Source organism: Perognathus longimembris, chromosome 5 (assembly GCF_023159225.1).
Source record: "Perognathus longimembris pacificus isolate PPM17 chromosome 5, ASM2315922v1, whole genome shotgun sequence".
Taxonomy (NCBI): domain Eukaryota; kingdom Metazoa; phylum Chordata; class Mammalia; order Rodentia; family Heteromyidae; genus Perognathus; species Perognathus longimembris.
Window position 1 is genome coordinate 76658215 of NC_063165.1, and position 19299 is coordinate 76677513.

The 19299-nt window shown below is 38.6% G+C and overlaps 1 protein-coding gene across 1 annotated transcript in view; it reads left to right on the forward strand.

Annotated features, from left to right (window-relative positions):
* Positions 1 to 19299, forward strand: part of Pdcd10 (programmed cell death 10) — a 41017-nt gene that overhangs the window by 4155 nt on the left and 17563 nt on the right. The window contains exon 2 of the mRNA XM_048347173.1: positions 14354 to 14564. Within this exon, the coding sequence (XP_048203130.1) occupies positions 14469 to 14564 (96 nt within the window). The 5' untranslated portion in view covers positions 14354 to 14468. The remainder of the gene's footprint in view (positions 1 to 14353; positions 14565 to 19299) is intronic.

Genomic DNA, 19299 nt, shown 5'->3' on the forward strand with positions numbered 1-19299 from the left:
TGGTTCACTTTCCCACTGGATAATTGTCAAAAGGAGATTGCTAATATTTGGCTATAAAATATTAGGGTTTGATATGTTCTAAACTTAGTGTTAGTGCTGCTGTTACTTGAACCCTGAGCAAAAATGTCATATTTACTTAATGTAACTAGTTTGCCTGGATGGAACTGAGGTACTGTTTCTTTTGTATTCTTAGGACTAAGAATTTTACTAAGAATTGTTGCTAAGTATTTTAAGCTACTTGTAGGACTTTTTTCTCTAATATAAGCTAAATATGATTTACGGTAAAGGGTGAGGAGGGGGTAAGAAGGAGGAAAAGATGAAGGAGGTGGAAGAGAAGAATTTTATTAGCAAGCAGTGGGAATATGCTGAGTCAGTCAGACAGGCTAGCCTGGGAAATACTAAGTTCACCAGAAGTAAGGCTAGATTGCATAGCGTAATCCTTTGGCTCATTTATTTATTATATATTAATTGAGTATATATAGTATGTGTGAAATTGCTTTAAATCTACTTTTGAATAAGCTGGAATCCAGTACAATAGCTACAGCTTATTGAACAGTAAGTGGCAGGCCCAGCGTCAGGCATTTTACATCATCTCATGTAATCTTTACAACAGCCTTAAGAGGTTAGGCCCTGTAATCCCCAGTTTATAAGGTCAGAGGACTCGTGACCTTGGTATTCAGGATTTGAATTGGGGCTGGCCAAATGGAAAGAGACTTAATCATTGCAATAAAAGTGATACTGTGGCTGAGAGCCAGTTAGCATTGGAGTGAAAGTTACCAAGAATTTGTATTTTAAATGCTACAGTCAGTTGGGGAAGCAGAAATGAATTACTTTTAAACACAATGTATTAGAAAGTTAACATTATAGAGATTAGCAAGCAGTTTCAACACACTGTTTTTCTCTGGCATGGGAATAGATGACTTCCTTTCAATGGCAAGTAAAGTACTTGATTTGTTAACTCTGTGGGAAAACAAGAATCCATGTTGGGAGCTGCACATGTAAGAAGCTCTTGTCTCTGACTCTATTCAGGACATTGGTAACAGACAAAGTCTCTTGGCCCTTTCTTTCTGGATTTAATATACATTAAATGGAATTGTGATCACCTGTGTATTTTACAACTTCTCTTTTTTTGTATTTTCTTCAAAAAATGGCAAGTATGTCCACTTAGCTGTTTTGGGGTCATGTCTGAGGCAGTACACACGCTGTGCAGAGTGGCAACCTGACACGTTGTAGTTTCTTTATTGTCACTGCCTTGCAGGCTTCCACACTTTCAAGGGCATGGGCAGTGTCTGATGTTTCATCATTGTTTCCTACCAACACTTGCTGGCCTTGACTATGCAGAGTTCTATCTAGGAGATGGAAAATGGGTAAAACTTGAGTTAGTGGGTCCGTCCTTGAGTAAATGGAGAGGGAGGGCTTGTAAAGACCATTTCTTTGGCACTTAGCCTTTTTAATATGTATTAAGAATTTCCCCATGCTCAGTTCATTTGATAATAGGGGACCATAGGCCATAGAAAGGGGAACAACAATAGTTTCTCTAACTTGTCACCTGCTCCCTGGTACTGACCATTGTCTCTGCCTTACTCAGCTATTCTGTCTTTGTTCAGGATGACCTGGAAACTGGAAACTAACTGAGATTGGATTTAAGGAATGACAAACCCTAAAAATGCTCCCTCTACTGCTCACTCATACTTATGTAAGGCTATACTGAAAGAGCCAGCTGGGAACATTGAATGAGTCAGACCTGGCCTCTAGGAGGCAACTGCTCCCTCCAGCAGTTCCAACTGCAGCAAGGCTTTCCTGATTTCATTCCAGAGGATTCTGAACAAATTCTCTGGTCCTTGTGAATGTCTTCATACCTATTTCGTTGGCATTTTGGTACTTTTGTGAAAACTTGGGAGGTTTCTGAGGTTCTGCCTTGTAGTTTTGACCACTGAAGGTTGTAGAAGGAAGTGTGAATAGAATATCTTCTTAAAGATAACCAATCTCTTGCCTCATTTCTTCTTGTGACTAGTAGCTTTGTTTGAGATCCAGTGCAGGGCAAAAGGTGAAGTTGAGTGGCAGTCGTTAAGGTGAAACCTTGGCCTCATTAGCACCTAGTATTCAACAGATGAGCCAAGATTACTTAACTAGTGGGCCTAAAGATTTTTCTTAAATCAATTTTGAGAGATCCTTGTGGCACAATTTTTGCTGCAAAGAAAATCCAAGTTGCAGATTGTAAGGGCCTTAGGCAATTTGAAATCATTAAGTGCAAGAGCCGGAAGACTTAGAGATGCAGCCCTAGTAAACCTAACCCAGGTTAGTACGGACCCCTCGACTGTACTTTGAAGTCTAGAGAACTTTAAGAATACTCTCAGGGGTTACATTTACCTGATTATCTGAGAAATTTGAATGGAAAGCTCTAACATTGTATTGGAGAAATTAAAGCATGAGATCATAAATACTAAGAAAAAGGGAAATTGAATGACCCAGACTGTTAAACACTGGTTGGCTATTCAATTCAGGAGTGGACTGATGAGCTGCTACACTGAGAGAACTTCATGGACAAAAGAGGAACCTGTTCTATTGAACCATTGTTTTTCCCTTAACAAGTATCTTCACTTCATTTGTATTTAGATCAAGATTTAACACAGATTTACACTAAATTGAGGGGGGGGGGTTATAGAATGTTGTAATGAAAGAGATATGTTTCTTCCCTCCCATCCAGTTCCCAGCTATCTTAGAAGCCATTTGCTATTTTTATCTGTGTTTCCATTTCCATCATCCAGTTCAGAAGTAGTGATCTCTTTGTTCTGGTTGTCAACTTTTGGTTATCTTGTGAAGTTTATCTTCTTTTATGAACTGTCTGTAGAAGGTCTTTGATCATGTTTTGATTTTTATATACTACTCAGCCTGCTTCCAGGGTACAACTTCCTTTAAGTTGACCTATGTACGGGGAACGGAATAAAGGGTAATTCTGACATTAGTATTAGTATTGGAAATAGTTTTAAGGTACATTGGATGGCCAGATTCTTTTTGTGCCCCCCAAACTTAGAGTAATTTGTTTTTGGCCATATGTAAGTTTCTTCGAGTGACTCAGATTTACATATTCCCTCTGTTTTGACAAATGAGGGGGAAAGAGATTTGCAGATGAGTTATGTAAGTGACTTGACACTTCTTTTGTATGCTCAGAATAAGGTGACTTGACACTATTCTTTTGTATGCTCAGAATAAGGTGAGGCAAGACAGGTGCTTGTGTCATGGATATGAAGGACAAACTATATGTCTGCATGCCTTGCAGTTTAGATTGGGCCTTATGTAGGCCTTTCTTTGGTTACTGTAGTTAGTAATAGTAACTGAATTAAACGCTTGTTAGATGTCAGCTACATTAAGTGTTCTAAATACACTTAATACTCTTAAGAACCCTTTGAGTGTGAATGAGTGCTTTAGTTGTTAGTGTCTTCAATTTTTAAGAGTTTAGGAATAGAAATGAAGTAACATAGGTGATTGGATCCAAATGGACAAAAATTCTAACTCAGGTCTTTTCTGATTCAGATGAAGCACTGCTGTCCTCCTCTATGTTGTGTATTATGTGTAGAAAATCTTAATTATATCCTGACCACTTCACAGATCTGTACTAAGAACCAGCACTACTCATATGTGAACTTTTTGCATGTAGCATGACGGAATTATCTTTGAAGGTGAGACCTCATTAGTGCCAAGTGAAAGATGCCCAGCCTTGTACAGTGCTGTACCTTAGAGTACCCTCAAATCAGAACTACATTCCTGGTGCAGGCCTCGGATACTTCCTGTAGTTTGCAGGAAGTTGTCTGATTGAATCATTGGTGTCCTAGAAAACAGAGCAGGTTAATTTGAAGTCGTTTTGTTTGGCAGACTAGCTGATACATCCAGTACGACAGACTTGAATAGCTAGCACAGTAGTGTGTTTGATTAAATTGACTGTCATTTTTGTTTTGTTTCTTAATGTGAGTTTGGACTTTTTATTTCTAAATAGGAAAAGCTGGAGATTGAGTCAGATAAAATATAGCTGGTTTCACTTTAAATGGGATTTTAACGTTTAAATTAGTTCAGTGTGTTACATGTGTGATGAGGGAAGGTATATTACCGGTTAAAGTTGAGATTGGAAACAGTTACAGAAAACTCTAGGTCTGGATGTCATCTGCTAGCTTTTAACCTTACTTTTAGGACCACTTACCTTAGTTCTTCTTTTGCTTCATCTATATCTATGTAGCTGCTATTCTAGAGCAGTGGATCTAGAGTAACTTTTGTTGGACGAGGGGGAAAAGAGGATCAGAGCTGTGAGAGAAACGGGTAACAACCTGTAGGTGCTAACATTGATCGAATGAATGAGCAGTTTAGCATGTGTATTTCTCATGTATAGAGCTATTAAAAGATTTTATTTGAAATAAAGGGGTGCTGTCATGAAGAGATTTAAAACCATTTACCAATTTTCCTGGCTTCCAAAAATCCTTGATACCTGTCTTAGGGGTGATTGTAGTGTGGGCTTGCCTGGTAGAGAGATGAATCATGTCATCCTAGATTGGACTGCTCATTCGTTTTCTCTACTTAGTCACAAAAATTAATATGAAATAATTACTATGTCTCATGTATTGTTCTGTCTGTAATACTACACAGTCTTCACAGCAACTTTAATGATATCATTACCATCTTATACATGATAAAACTATGCTCACTTCTTTTGTAACAGTGCTCTAAATATTGTTAAGTATAAATGAAACAGTTCTATTTCAGTTTTTGTCAGGATATCATGAGTCTTTCTTGGGACCTTAACCCTCTTGTGATAGACTTTCTGTCACTAAGACAAAAAAAAATTCCAGAGATGTTCAAACTTTACACAGTTTTGTGACTTCTATCCATGATTATTATTTGGCCTTGTTGCTTTGTGCCTTTGGTGAAGTAGTAGGATCAGAGCACATGGTAGAGCCAAAAACCTTGCCTCCCAAGCTCAGGAGCAAAGAACAAGGAGGAGACCTGGGGTCCCACAATCTTATTGAAGGGTGTACCTCTAAAACTAAGTACCTTGTACTAAGTCTTAAGGTTCCACCACTTCCCAGTATTGTTAGGAACCAAGAAGAGAGACATGGGCCTTTGTGTTATATTCTGAGGTCCACAACATAGGTTTGCATCACAGACAAAATGCACTCAGACCATTTTTAAGAGCCTCAAGGTCTTAACCGTGCCAGTATTGTTTCATAATTCAAAGTGTGCTGAGATGTTCAAGATACTTAGCTGTGAGTCCCTGTACAGATGACAAAGGAAGTTTTTCCAAGATAGAGAAAATGGTATAGATTTCTATTCAAAAAGGGAAAAACTAGGGGAATAGATAGGATCAGACAGGACGCAAGACCCAGCAAGGCAAACATTAAATCCTAAAGTTCCCTGTCGAGCATCCACACAGCAAGGTTAATGGGAACGCCTAAAGGCATCCTCCGTCCCACCCCGTCCCTCCCCTGCCTTATTGGTTCAGACCCTGGCAAGCATTGTCCATCTTTCTTCCCAGGGCTACAGTACAAGTAAGAGCTTCAGCTCCAGAGTTCCATTCATTACCCTGTTGGGTGCTGCTCCAGGGAGTCTGCCCCAGCAGCTTAGTGCCTGGTTTCCCAAGCCTTCTTTCGAAGTCTAGATGCACACTTCATGACCCGATAGGCCTATGGTTTGCCTTCCTGGAACATGGGCGTCTGGTGGAGTATGCCAGGGCCATCTTCAGCCTGAGCCATACCTGGCTGTTTGAACCAAAGCTTACCAACTGCCTGAGTGCCCTCTGGGCTCAGCAAGAGAAGGGAATCCTGGGAAAACAATTTCCTAGGCAGTTCTGGGTTGGCAGGTTATCCACAGTTGTCTCAAGACTCTGCCCTGGGAAGTCTTTGCTACAAATTTGCAAACAACCTTGGGCTTGTGATGGGTGCTGTGGCCTTCAGATTCCTGAGCTGCCCTGGGCTATCTCTCCTGTTTTCCTGGTTCAAAGCTCTTGGCTTTTTATCCACACTAGCAGCTGCACCAGCTTTGTCTGCACCTTTTACATGCTGCTTTTCTGGCCAAGCTAGCCATTTTTCAGATCTTAATGTTTTACTTCCCTTTGCTTTTAGCCAAACTTCTTGAGTTGTTTTGCTGGCTTGAAATATGCTCCATCAGATAAACTGTTCCATCACTTCTAAGCTTGGTATCTCACAAAATAGCAGAGAATGAAATGAATGCATTCATATTTTTGTTTTGTTTTGTTTTGTTTTGTAGTAGTATGTATGGCAAGGATAACTTCTGGTCCAGTTGCCTCATTTTCATATGAAATTGAGCTTGACCTTTACTGGCTGCATTCCTTTCAGCATTCTGGTCTTTTGAACTTCTACAGGAAACACCAGTTAGGTTCTGCTTTACAGCATTCTATGCTTCCTCTAGCCTGCTCCTCTTAACTCCTGCACACTCCTGCCAACTAATTACAAAGACTCCTACACAGTATCTTGTGAATAGCTCACAATCATCAGCAGCATTTCTTTGAACGAAATTCTGTTAGTTCTATTGCTGTAAACTAATATGGGGCACAGCAAACTCAAGAGAAAAATGATTATTTGGACCACATTTTTTGAGTCTAGCTCATGATCTGTTTGTTAGATCTATGGTGATGTATTACACTAGGGTGAGAGCGATGCAAAAACTTGACATCCCAAGCCAAGGGCAGGGATAGAAGAAGTAATGCCTATGATCCTTTTCAAGGTCCTATCCCTAGACATGAACTGCAAGATCCTACCACTGGAGGGACAAAGATTTTAATATTGTGGGCCTTTGAGGGACATTCAAGGTCCAGATTATTCCAGATTTTACGTGTATAATCTAAAAGTATAAGTTTATGATGACTGATTTACTAACTGTAGTCATAGAGTGGAATCTGTTTCCGTGAAGAAATATCATCTCTAACAGATGTAATGAGATTAACAACAAATGATAAAGTGATGAATAGACTTGAATTTGGAGCACTATTACTTGTAGACATTTTTCTATCCTAAGACATTATGCTCTAATTTGCCAAAGCTGTTTGTATAGACCTTTTCACCTCAGCTTTTAAATGTTTTAGTTAGAATCTTTGTTACTTTAATAGCTCAACAAACATTTGTTCTGTTGGTCTTATTTTCTGACCTCATGTTTATGGAATAATAAACATAGGTAGTTCTTAGACTGGTTAGTGGTATTGAATATCTGTAAAATGTGGCTTAATGAAGAGGCACTTTTCCAAATTTGACGTAGTAGGTTGGACTTTATAGTCATGTGAGGATTCATTGTAAAATATGTACTTCTTTGGATAGTTACTTAAATAAGCCAAAATAAAATGTTTAGCAACATAAACTTTAATATACAGGCTTTATGGTTGAGATTATATCATCTTTTAATTAGAAATGACAACTTAGTTGTCATTCATTGTAAAGAAGAAACTAATTAAGAGCCTTGTTCAGAACCAAAGATAGTTTAAGACTAGAGGTCTGGTTTGAACCCATATTTCAGACCTTAGTTCTCACTCTTTGTCTCTGTATCTCTTAGTCTATTTACCATTGTGAAAAAGCCAAGAGAAAAATACAGAGATATATACACAGGTAGATAGGCATACATGATGTATATTTATATAAAATGTGTGTATACATGTTTGTATACATGGGTAGACATATGCATATGTATATACATATGTGTGTACGCAGTTAAAACATAGAAGTGCCAAAGTGCTCTGTATTAATTAATAACAAGATCATTTGTAGATAATCTTTACGTGGAACCTTAGCAACTACTGACAGTCGTGCATGTCAGGGTGTTGGGTTCCACATAGCCTGAAAATAAAGTTATAGAACTGATAGGCTTCGAACTGTTGAAAATAACATTTATAGAAGGAGAGAGATGCTGAATCTTATTCTGATCTAAGTAGGATGACATGTTTCTCCTATTCCTCTACAGTCCTTTTTTTTTCTAGCTTGTGGCTATAGCATTTTACCTGAGACCTCTCAGAGCTCTAAAATGTATGAGGGGTATGATTGTAGCCTTTCCAGCTCTACTATAGTCTATTTAGGTTTAAAAGAAATCCAGTTTTGCTAGGGTACTGATGGATCAGACTCCTGATACTTCATTATAGACTAAAAACAAGGAAGGTATTATTTGAGACACTGAATCCAGCAGCTGTTGAGGAGGTGGACCTCTACCAGGATTTGTAAATAATTTCTGTGATCTGATGAGAAGCTTTTTTTTTTGGCCAGTCCTGGGGCTTGGACTCAGGGCCTGAGCACTGTCCCTGGCTTCTTTTTGCTCAAGGCTAGCACTCTGTCACTTGAGCCACAGTGCCACTTTTGGCCATTTTCTGTATATGTGGTGCTGGAGAATCGAACCCAGGGCCTCATGTATATGAGGCAGGCACTCTTGCCACTAGGCCATATCCCCAGCCCTGATGAGAAGCTTTTGTTTTTTAAATTTACCTTGAAATATTTTCTGATGGATACCAGTAATGAAATTTTATCACTGACTTTTAGAGTACCCACACCACTGAGGTAATATAATTTCTCCCCATTTTTGTTTCTCATGAAAGCATGGCCTAGACCAATGACCAAGTGGAGTTTCCACACGGAGAACCATATGTCCTCTTCCTAGTTACTTAAACTTAATCTGTATTCCTGAGGCTAGTCTTAGCAATTTGTATCATTCCAGCCTGCCTGGTTCATGAGAGTCATCTAGAGTACCTGTAAGAATAGAAGACTCCTTTCCTCTTCTTGGTGATTCTGAAAGGAGTATTTTTTTTTTTTTTTTTTTTTTGGCTAGTCCTGGGCCTTGGACTCAGGGCCTGAGCACTGTCCCTGGCTTCTTCCCGCTCAAGGCTAGCACTCTGCCACTTGAGCCACGGCGCCGCTTCTGGCCGTTTTCTGTATATGTGGTGCTGGGGAATCGAACCTAGGGCCTCATGTATCCGAGGCAGGCACTCTTGCCACTAGGCTATATCCCCAGCCCTGAAAGGAGTATTTTTGATAAGTGCTGGTAGTAGTAGCTTACTGAAGCACTTTCTACTAAAAATTCAGTCATGTTTTGGATCTTTCTATCTGTTGAGCAAGATTAACCTGTGTTGGATATTGTTAAATTTGGAGAAACTGTTAACTGTTAAATTACTGTTAACCAGTTGTGTTCCTAGTATGTAAAAGACATCCTAGTAGTCTTTATACAAGTGAGACATTAGCATTTGTAATATTTGACTGTTTTATCTTTAGTTTTGTTTATTTTCATAATAAATTTTCATCAGATTCTGATTTTATTTGCAATTATCTGATGTTGTATTCTAATAATAAAGTTTTAGGATGAGCTTGAGATAACAAAAAAAAAGAAAGTAAAAACTGGAGATATAACTTCACAACTTTATTTAAATAGATTATAGATTTCTGTGTCTTCTTGTGTTGTACCAAGGTTGGTATTTGAAAACCATTAGTAAGCCTGATGAAACTGTGTCATTTATTTGTTCATTCACCAATGCCTGTTCCATGCCTGCTGTGCTGTCTGTTGTCTCTGGGAAAATAAATACACCTGAATGGAAACATAAACACACAAAGTCCTGCTCAGTGCAAGGATGACCAAACTTTTTAAACTGAGTAGTCAGAAGTACAGAGTTTTCCGAAGGAACATTTTTCTACAGAAGAGCTGTCTATACCAGTGCCAGAGACTTCTGTTTGTGCGCTCCTCTAACTGGGTGTAGAGTTATCTCGTGCCACAGATGGAGTAGAGTGGGTCCCTGTCAGGAAATGCTGCTTCTGAACCTTGAGATATACCCGGTATGGCTCTTTATTTGAGCAGACTGATGGTGGTTGGGCACAGAATTGGCAGGGGAGTAGCCAGGGATCTGTGTTTTACCCTTCTCATCAGAAACAAGTGATAATTAATTGTATTAAGCCCAGGAAAGTATTTACAGTTGATTCATCTTGTGTTAGAAATTAGCAGTGCTGTTTTGAATATTCAAGGAATAAGAGGAGAAAAGTATAAATAAGAAGTTGGCCACACTTAATTCATATTGGTGTTCCCATATATTATACAGTACATTTTTAAAGAAAATGGTTGAATATATGCCTTTTTGTGCATAAGCATTAGAATGGAGGTCCTGAATTCCAAACTTGAAATCATACACATATACACAAACCCAAGTGAAAATAACACCTTTGAAACTTAGACTTTTTGTCTAAGTTCTTAGCATTTACAGTTCATTTTCCCCCTTAATTTTGTAGTTGCTAAACTGTTGTAAACTAAACTTACTTTTTTTTTTTTTTTTTTTTGGCCAGTCCTGGGGCTTTGGACTCAGGGCCTGAGCACTGTCCCTGGCTTCTTTTTGCTCAAGGCTAGCTCTCTGCCACTTGAGCCACAGTGCCGCTTCTGGCCGTTTTCTATATATGTGGTGCTGGGGAATTGAACCCAGGGCCTCATGTATAGGAGACAAGCACTCTTGCCACTAGGCCATATCCCCAGCCCCTAAACTTACTTTGAACTGAAAAAATTTCCTCTAATCTAGGCAACACACTTAATAGTTGCTAAGTAGTTTTACTTATTTTATATTAGCTAGAAAAGTCACTATACCTACATGCGATGGTCAGTCTTGATTGTCAGCTTGATTGGATGGGAAAGGGCTAGGAGATCTAGTAAGACCTTTTCAGAGAAGATTAATTAAGGGGGGAAAACCCACCCTCAGTCCTGGAGGTTGGGTGGAATAAAAGGGGGAAAGGAAACAGCCATCTATTATGGGCTTTCTCACTATGAGGCCAGTAGCGTGCTCTACACCCTCCATGCCTTCATGGACTGAAACTTCTGAAACAGCAAAATAAGGCTTTTCTCCTGAAGGTTGTTTGTGTCTGGTGGTTTTGTAGCAGTGAGAAAGTGAATTCACACTTGGGAGGGAGCTTTGGTTAGTAATGAGCTGAGAGGTGGGTAAGATCACTTTTGTCAATTTCAGGTTTAAATTTTGAATTTGTGATAGTTGTCTGGGCAAGCCTGATTAGCTGTCACTCCAAAAAGCAGGATGTAAATGTTAGGGTGCAGCTCTGCTCCTGGGTCCTGGCCACAGGGAAAGTGACCAGGAGTTGCTACTCCAGAGATGGAGCCTGGTCCAAGGGGTGGGGTCTGAGACCTGCTTACTGCAGAGACCCTTTGCTTTTCCCACAGAAGGAAGCCATTGCTGTTTGTCCACCGAAACATTTCAAATGAAGACACTTGTAGAAGGAATGACGGGGCATTTTAACTTGAATTAATATTGGTGGAATAATTGAATATTTTAAAAGGCTTTGTAGTTATATTGACATGAAGTCTTATGTAATTGCTGTTGAAACTGTGGTCTGAAATGTCCATGCACATTCTACACAGTCCAATTGTAAATTGGCCTTGTAGACCATTTTCCATATTAATAACACTGCGGTTGTTAAGTTTGATATAGGCCAGCTACTGGTCTAACCTGCAGCATTAAATTAAGTCTTTGAGCAAGTTTGTTGTATTTAGACCTAGATAACTATTGGGAGTTCTGAAAGTAACTCCAGGGCCTTGCCCTGATGATCATCCTTGACCTCTACCACTCTGTATACATAACTGAGGTGATATGCTCCTGCTTGTCTTGATAGATTCCATCTGCTGTCCACTGGGAGGCTTGGAAATCTTCTCTCTCCCCAACTCGCTCTCAGAAGCCCCCTTCCTGTACACTATTAGGTCTACTATTCTTTGCAGGGTTTTGAAGTTATTGCCCCTATTTCTTAGCATTTAAAACTTGGCTACCTTTCTCCCTAGGAGGAGGTACTGGGGTTTGAATCTTTTGATTTTAAAGCAGGCACTCACTCATTAATCCAGTGCCCCAGCCCTTCCCACTTCGTTTTTCATGTATGGTCATGCAGCCAGCCAGCCTCAACCGGGATAGTTTTAGGTCTCCACCTGTGTTCTCAGGTGTGTATCACCACTCCCATCTTGTTGGTTGAGATTGGGTCTTGCTCACTTCTTGCATGATCTGTCCTCTGATTTCTGATCATCCTGATTTTTGCCCCTGAATAGCTGGGATTACAGAAGTATACTACCTGACCCTGTCCCAAAGTGTTTGGCCACCCTTTTTTGAAACTCCTCATTTTTGTAATTCTGGTTCTGTCATCTACGTAGTCTCTTCCACAATGGTATATAGCCTAACTTTGTATTTTTGTTTTTCTTTTTAAATTTACTTACAGTTACACAAGTAAGGTAGTGGATACATTTCCTTTTGAACAGTGTTACCCCCTCCCTCATTTTCTCCCACTTTCCTAATTTTACTTCTGTTTTTCTCTCTGCTATCTATATAGTATTATGCCTATATGTTCAATAAAATATTTGCTAAATATAAGTGATTTTTTTAAAGTGGAAAAGCAGGTTGTCAAGTAGTACATAAGTAATTACATCCTACTTGCTCAGTGTCTTGGTTGTGCTTATGTCTTACACGTATATTCTAGGTCCCTTAAGTTTTTGTGCCTTCAACTTTTGTCCCTCCTTTCTTGTTTTCATGCAATCTGCTTAAGTCAGGCAAAGGATCAGGTAGTATTTTTCCTTTGCCTCTGTAAAATGCAGTTTTTTCCTTTTAGTGCTTTCAGTCAGGAATCAAATTTAGGCTTGAAATAAGAATCCTTTTCCTTATTTAGAGATATCAGAAACAGGACTGAGCCCTGAGTAGCTACTGAGAGCCCTTTCATTGTTAGAATACAGTCCAACACACTGGCTCTCTTGCTCTCTAGTTGGATAGGTGACTGGAGCTTTTGAAGTAGCATGCCAGAACCTTGTGACTTTCAGACTTTAGGTCTTCGAAAACTCTGGCATAATTAAATTCTTTTTTTTTTTTTTTTTTTTTTGGCCAGTCCTGGGCCTTGGACTCAGGGGCCTGAGCACGGTCCCTGGCTTCTTCCCGCTCAAGGCTAGCACTCCGCCACTTGAGCCACAGCGCCGCTTCTGGCCGTTTTCCGTATATGTGGTGCTGGGGAATCGAACCTAGGGCCTCGTGTATCCGAGGCAGGCACTCTTGCCACTAGGCTATATCCCCAGCCCCATAATTAAATTCTTAATAACCAACAACAGTATCATGCATCTAGTATCTAGTTGCTACTAAACACGCATTTCTTAGTTACTGAGTGCTTAAGGATAGATGGGATGTTCTGTATTTCTCTATTTTTGCTCCATCCTTGGTTTTGTGATGTGGGAGTATCAAATGTAGATCCACCAAGCCCGGGGCCTCTGCATGTGTGATCTGGAACAAGTTATTTTTCTTTCAAAAAACAATTTCCCACTGGTCGCCAGTGCCTCATGTCTATAATCCTAGCTACTCAGGAGACTGAGATCTGAGTATCGTGGTTTGAAGCCAGCCTGGGCAGAGAAGTCCCTATAAGACTCTTTCTAATTAACTGCTCAAATACCAGAAGTGGAGCTATGGCTCAAAGTGGTAGGGTGCTAACCTTGAGTACAAAGAGCTGCAAGCCTCATGATAGACAACAGACAGACAAACAAACTCAACAATCCAGCCTCTCAGGGTAATAGTCTTTCATTAGTGGATGCTCCTCTTCCTCTTTTCAGCCCTCCTCTTTCAATCTCTTCCCTTTTTTTGTTTCTTAGTTCCTCATTGAGTTCTTTCTTTTTTTCTTTTCCATCTTACTGTCTGTTTTTGTGGCTGGAGTCTCCTTTGCAGCCCAGGCTAGACTCAGAATTTGTGTTCTTCCTACCTCAATTCACAGAGTTCTGGGATGTACTGCTGAATTTTTAATTTTAGCTCCAAACTACCACAGGCTTTTGCCTTTCACAGTCTTGTGTCAGAATTCTTTAAAATTTTAAAAAGTACCACTGACAAAATTATATTTTCTGAAATAGATAAAATTTTTTTAAAATTTGGCCATGATCTTTGGTGCTAACAAGTGATAAAGTCAGTGTACAAATAGCAAAAACATGAATAGATGTATTAAATACCATAAGTCTGTTCATTTTAACATGTACTCACACTGTACATTGTAAGTTTACTTGTAAATACTGTAAGTATGCATCTAGTTAATACTTTTTACAGTTGTGAATAATGAAATTAGATACATCATTTTACCTGGTATTTTGTGAAGAGCTCAGTCCATTTAAGTAAAGTGGGCTTTGAATCACTGTATAGTGAAATAGTGCCTAGCTAGTGAGGTTAGCAGTGGCATAAGGGTAATTCCTAAGCCTGCAAAGCAAATGGTGTCTTAGTGAACAGGGTTGCTGTTACCAATTTAGCTTTTCATAAAATAAGAGTCTATGTTTTGGGAAGGAAAATGTCTTGTATTTTTGGTTTCCTTTAAGGTAAATTTCTCTTTCCTTTTCTATCTACCAGGTCCGTGTATATTTTGTGCCCTATTGTTTAACACGAAAGAAGAGAAGAAATATTGCAGTGAATGAAGATTCTTTTGCATTTTAGCACTGCTTTTTCTACTCTAGTTGGCTTTTGAATGAGGATGACAATGGAAGAGATGAAGAATGAAGCTGAGACCACTTCCATGGTTTCTATGCCCCTCTATGCAGTCATGTATCCTGTGTTTAATGAGGCAAGTGTGTCATACTATCTTATAAGCTTACCATCTGCTTCATGTTTTTCATCTGTGTTCTTGACATACTTACTTGTATGAAATGTACTTTTGTCTGTGTTAGGCATTGTGCCAACACTTTATGCAAACATGACCAATAGATATAGATATTCTATTCCCCATCTGAAGGTTTAACTTCAGTGGCAGAGATAGATACTGCATAAAAGAATACATTTACAAATAAGAATTGTCCAATGCTATCAAGTCCTAACAGTCATTGATAAAGAAAACAGCATGTGGGGACCAATTTTAGGAGTCAGGACCAAACCAGACAAGGATCCTGTACAAGGATCAAGGATCAAGAGATAGGTAAGAGCTGTAGTTGGACATGCAGTGATCAGTCAGGATCTCTAGAACAACAGGCATAGGAATTGCAGTGAGTTACTGTACCTGGTGACAAAGCACTTTTCTAAAGTTGATATTTGGAAGATGCCACTTATTTTACCTATTGAGGACATGGTTGCTTTTTTTTTAATTGGAGGAATTGTCTTACATCTAATGTTAAGTACAGTAAATTAATATTAATATGCTCTTGTAGATAAGAGTTCTAGTTTTGGAATGTCTTAGGGATTGGCTAATCCCCTTTCTGATGATGAATAAAGTCCCTGACTTGTGAAATTACTATCCTCATATTGCCTAGAACTAGAACAAACCTAGGTATACTGAACTTTGGTCCAGCAGTTTTTAAATGATCTTCTTCCTACTTATGAAAAACACGTTTGAACCTTAACTCTGCAAAGGAGTTGGGTTTCTGGTAAAATGAATTGCTTGAACAATATTAGAAATTTTGTCTTAACCTATCTAAGAGAAATTAACTTGAAAGGGAAGGATGCGGCTAGCTGGCTATGGCAGTGTCCCCACCCATTCCAGCCACACAGGAGATACACAAAGGAGGATCATGGTCAGCTTACCTTAGCAGAAAAATAGGCGACCCTAGATACAAAACACCATGTGGAAAACTATTATAAGTGACAAACCATGAGGTCCTGCGTTTAAACCCCAGTATTACCAAAAAAGAAAGGGCTCTAAATAAACTAATAGGTTGAGAAAGAACATAGCAAGTGGGGCCCAATAAATGAAGTTAGTGATTTTCTCCAGATAAGACCTGAAAACATGTGTGGCTTATTGGTCTTGAAACTTGAGTCCCAGGATTGGGAATACATTGTTAAGTGATTCATAAGTGGTCCAAAGAATGCATTGTTAGAAGTAAAATGTGAAAATTGCTGAATGCAACAGGTTGAAAGATACTACAGAAAACTGGATCTAATTCTCAGTTTGAATTTGCTAATCAAATATTGTAGTATGAATTTGATTAATCAATGTAAGTGTTTCTGCTGATCACCATGGCTCAACCTATAGTCACAGCTACTGGTAAAACAAGGGGATCATGGATTGACCCAGCCCTAGCTTAAAATTTGAGAAAACTTATTTCATCCATCGCCTGGTATGGTGACATAGGGAGAGACAAGTAGGAGGACCACAGCCTGGGCATAAAGCAAGATCCTACCTCAAAAATAACCAGTGTGCTAGGCACTGGTGGCAATTCCAAACCTTCCTAAGCAGGAAACTCTGTGAGACTCTTTATCTCCAATAAACTACTCAGAAAAAGCCAGAAGCCACACTGTGGTTCAAGTAGGAGAGCAGTCACCAGCTTTAAGCACCAAAGCTTAGAGATAGCGCCCAGGCCCTTAGTTCAAGCCCCAGGACCAGCAAAATAAACAATGCATAAAAGGGCTCTGGAGGCCAGATCAAATGGTAGAGCACTTGTCTCATAAGCATAAGGCCATGAGTTCAACCCCAGCATTTCTAAAAATAAAACACAAATTATTTGGCATGTATACAGAGACATATTCCAAGGTTGGGGGTATGGCTCAGTGGTAGAGTGTTTACCTAGGATGCAGAAGGCCCTAGGTTCCATCCCTGCACCATTGAAAAAATAAACCACATTCAAAATTCTACAAGATTTTAAGAATACTGTTGACTTCCTCTTGACAGTTGAAACTTAGGGCTTGATTTAGGAAACAGGATAAAATAATTAGTGTGTCCTCCAATGGGAAATGTTTGCTGAAGTATTTTATTCAATGTTAGGATTATTCTCTGGTATTCCACTACATGAAGGTAACATGTAAATAAGAAATGTAATAAACCCAACACTAATATTTAAATATAGTTCAGGCATAAGTTTTTTTAAGTCTGTTAATGGGGAACTGTAGTTTATCCTTGTTCTTGGTTCTGTTTTTCTCTTCTGTGCAGATTTAAAGATAAAATGGCTTTATACTAATCAATCAGAAGATAGTACCGCAGTAGGGTTGAGTATTGTACTATGAAGCTAAATGATTCACTAGATTGTATTCCTCATGGATCATAAGAGCTGCTTGATTTCACTTTAACATTTCATCTATAGTAGCTACAATGGTGGTATAGACAATAATTTTTAAAAAGATTTTCTGCTGGAACATCTTTATTCCTGGAGAAATTTTAGCACTGTTATGCTTGCTTCCAGTGCAAAGTTATTTTGGCCTTCTAAGTGCTTGAAGTTTACTAAAGTTATTAAAGCTTCTTCCAGACAGCTGAGAAGGAATGTACTTGTTTAACTACCTGCTGCAGAGTTCAGAGTGCAAGTATATTGCATATGTTATAAATGTTCTGTGAAACTGGCTTCCTCATTGCTTAATGGAACAATCAATATTTAGAAACCTCATTACAGACTCTCACCTATTATTCTTTTGATTCTTTGTATACGGAAAAGAAAGGCGAGTTATTTTTTTACTATAGGAAAAATGGGCCAGGTATGTGTGCAGAGAAATTGTTTAAGAAATAATCTCTGAAATAGTACATGGTATATAAAATAAACAATTTTGTACCTAAATATAAATATTAGATCATCAAAGATTTATGTTTGTTACTGAATCACAAAAATATTCTTCTGATAAATTATATTCCATCCAGAAGTATCTGAGTCAGCTATTTCCCACAGTTTTTGGCTGTCTTCTGGCCTAGTAATTTGGGAATATTTCTCTAATTTATCTGCTTCAGTTTTATTTTCTCCCATTGGAGGAGAGACATTAACCAGACCCCACATTTTGAGCCTAGTGAGCATTACTTTTAATTAGGTAAGTATTTTACCTGCAGGCTTATCATACAGAGGTAATCATAGGTAGCATTTGGGGTTTGAATTAATGCTCTCCTACAAACTAGGGAGATAACACGAGTATAATCTTACCTCAATTCCCTTATCTTTAACATTAGGACGAGATAATACAATTTTTAGAATAAACCTGTAAAATAAATGAAATAAGGAACTGTAAGGTGTTTAGAATAATACCTAGCGTCCACTGTTATTACTAAGGAATGTTCCATATATAATTTGTGACAAAGTAGGCATCATACATTAGTTTTGTATTCATTCATTCATTGGTGCTGATACTAGGACTTGAAGTCAGTGGCTTACTCTGCTGCTTAGGTTTTTTATTTTCACTAAAGGCTGCCTCCAGTTCTGAGTTTTGTATTATTTCCAGCAGCATTTTAGTGGAATATTTTTGTATTAATTATCTGATATGTAGCCTGTCTTACCTTTTTTTTTTTGGTCATATATATATATTAACAACCCTAGACAATTTTTTAAGGAATATTTGTAGAACTTTCTTATACCAAACATTGCTGATTGTGCCTTATATTCACTGTGGTAGCTCCCAAACCAATGGATGACTTCTCTCTTTTTGTATTCTTCTGGTTGGTTTAGTTTGGTTTTGTTGTTTGATTTTTTTGTTGTTCTTTTGTTTAGTTTTTATTTTGTGCCTGTACTAGGGCTTACTTCAAGGCCTTCCTCTTGCTGGTGGCTGGTGCTCTACTGCTTGATCAGCTCCACCTCCCTCCCCCCCAGCTATTTTTTTTTAGTTAATCAGAAGTAAGAGTTATTCATAAGGTTTGTCTGTCTGGTCTGGCTTTGAGCCTGGATTCTCAGCTCTCAGCCTCCTTACTAGTTAGGATTATAGGCATGAGCTACTACCCCTGGCAATATGTGCCTATTGTTTGACGAGACAGACTCATCTCATTCTCACTTAAATGCCAAGAGGTTTACCTGTAGTTTCTATTCTTTTTTTTTCCTTTTTTTATTATTATTATATTTTATTGATAAGGTGATATGCAGAGAGGGTATAGTTACATAATAAGGTAGTGAGTACATTTCTTGTCATATTTGTTACACCCTCCTTTTTTTCTTCTATTCTTGTAACTTGGCCCATTTTAATTTCTTTTAAAAAAATAGGATAAATAATCTGGGGGGTGGGAGGATGCAGAGGGAAAAGGGGTGTCATCATGAGAAAAGCTAATCTTGATTTTGAGGAAGCAAGTAGACTTGTAGGCAATTTGAAACCAATTAACCTAATTCTTTTGACCTTTAAAAAACAGCTTTCACAAGACTATGCAAGTCTCTGAAAACTTGAGCAACCAAAGAAAGGGCTAATTGGATTTTTTTTAATGATGATGCTAAAAGAATATGGGAGTATAAGATCCTTCTAGAGGGAGGACTGTAATGAACGAGTTCTCTGTGGATTAGAAATTACATGTAAGCTTTTAAAATAGTTTTATAAAGTGAACCAAAGAGTATAACTTTGACCAATACAGCTGTGGCTGTAAGTTCTCACAAAAGTTGTCCAAAATAAGTTACAGAAGTTCGTAAAGCTTGGTGTAGGCA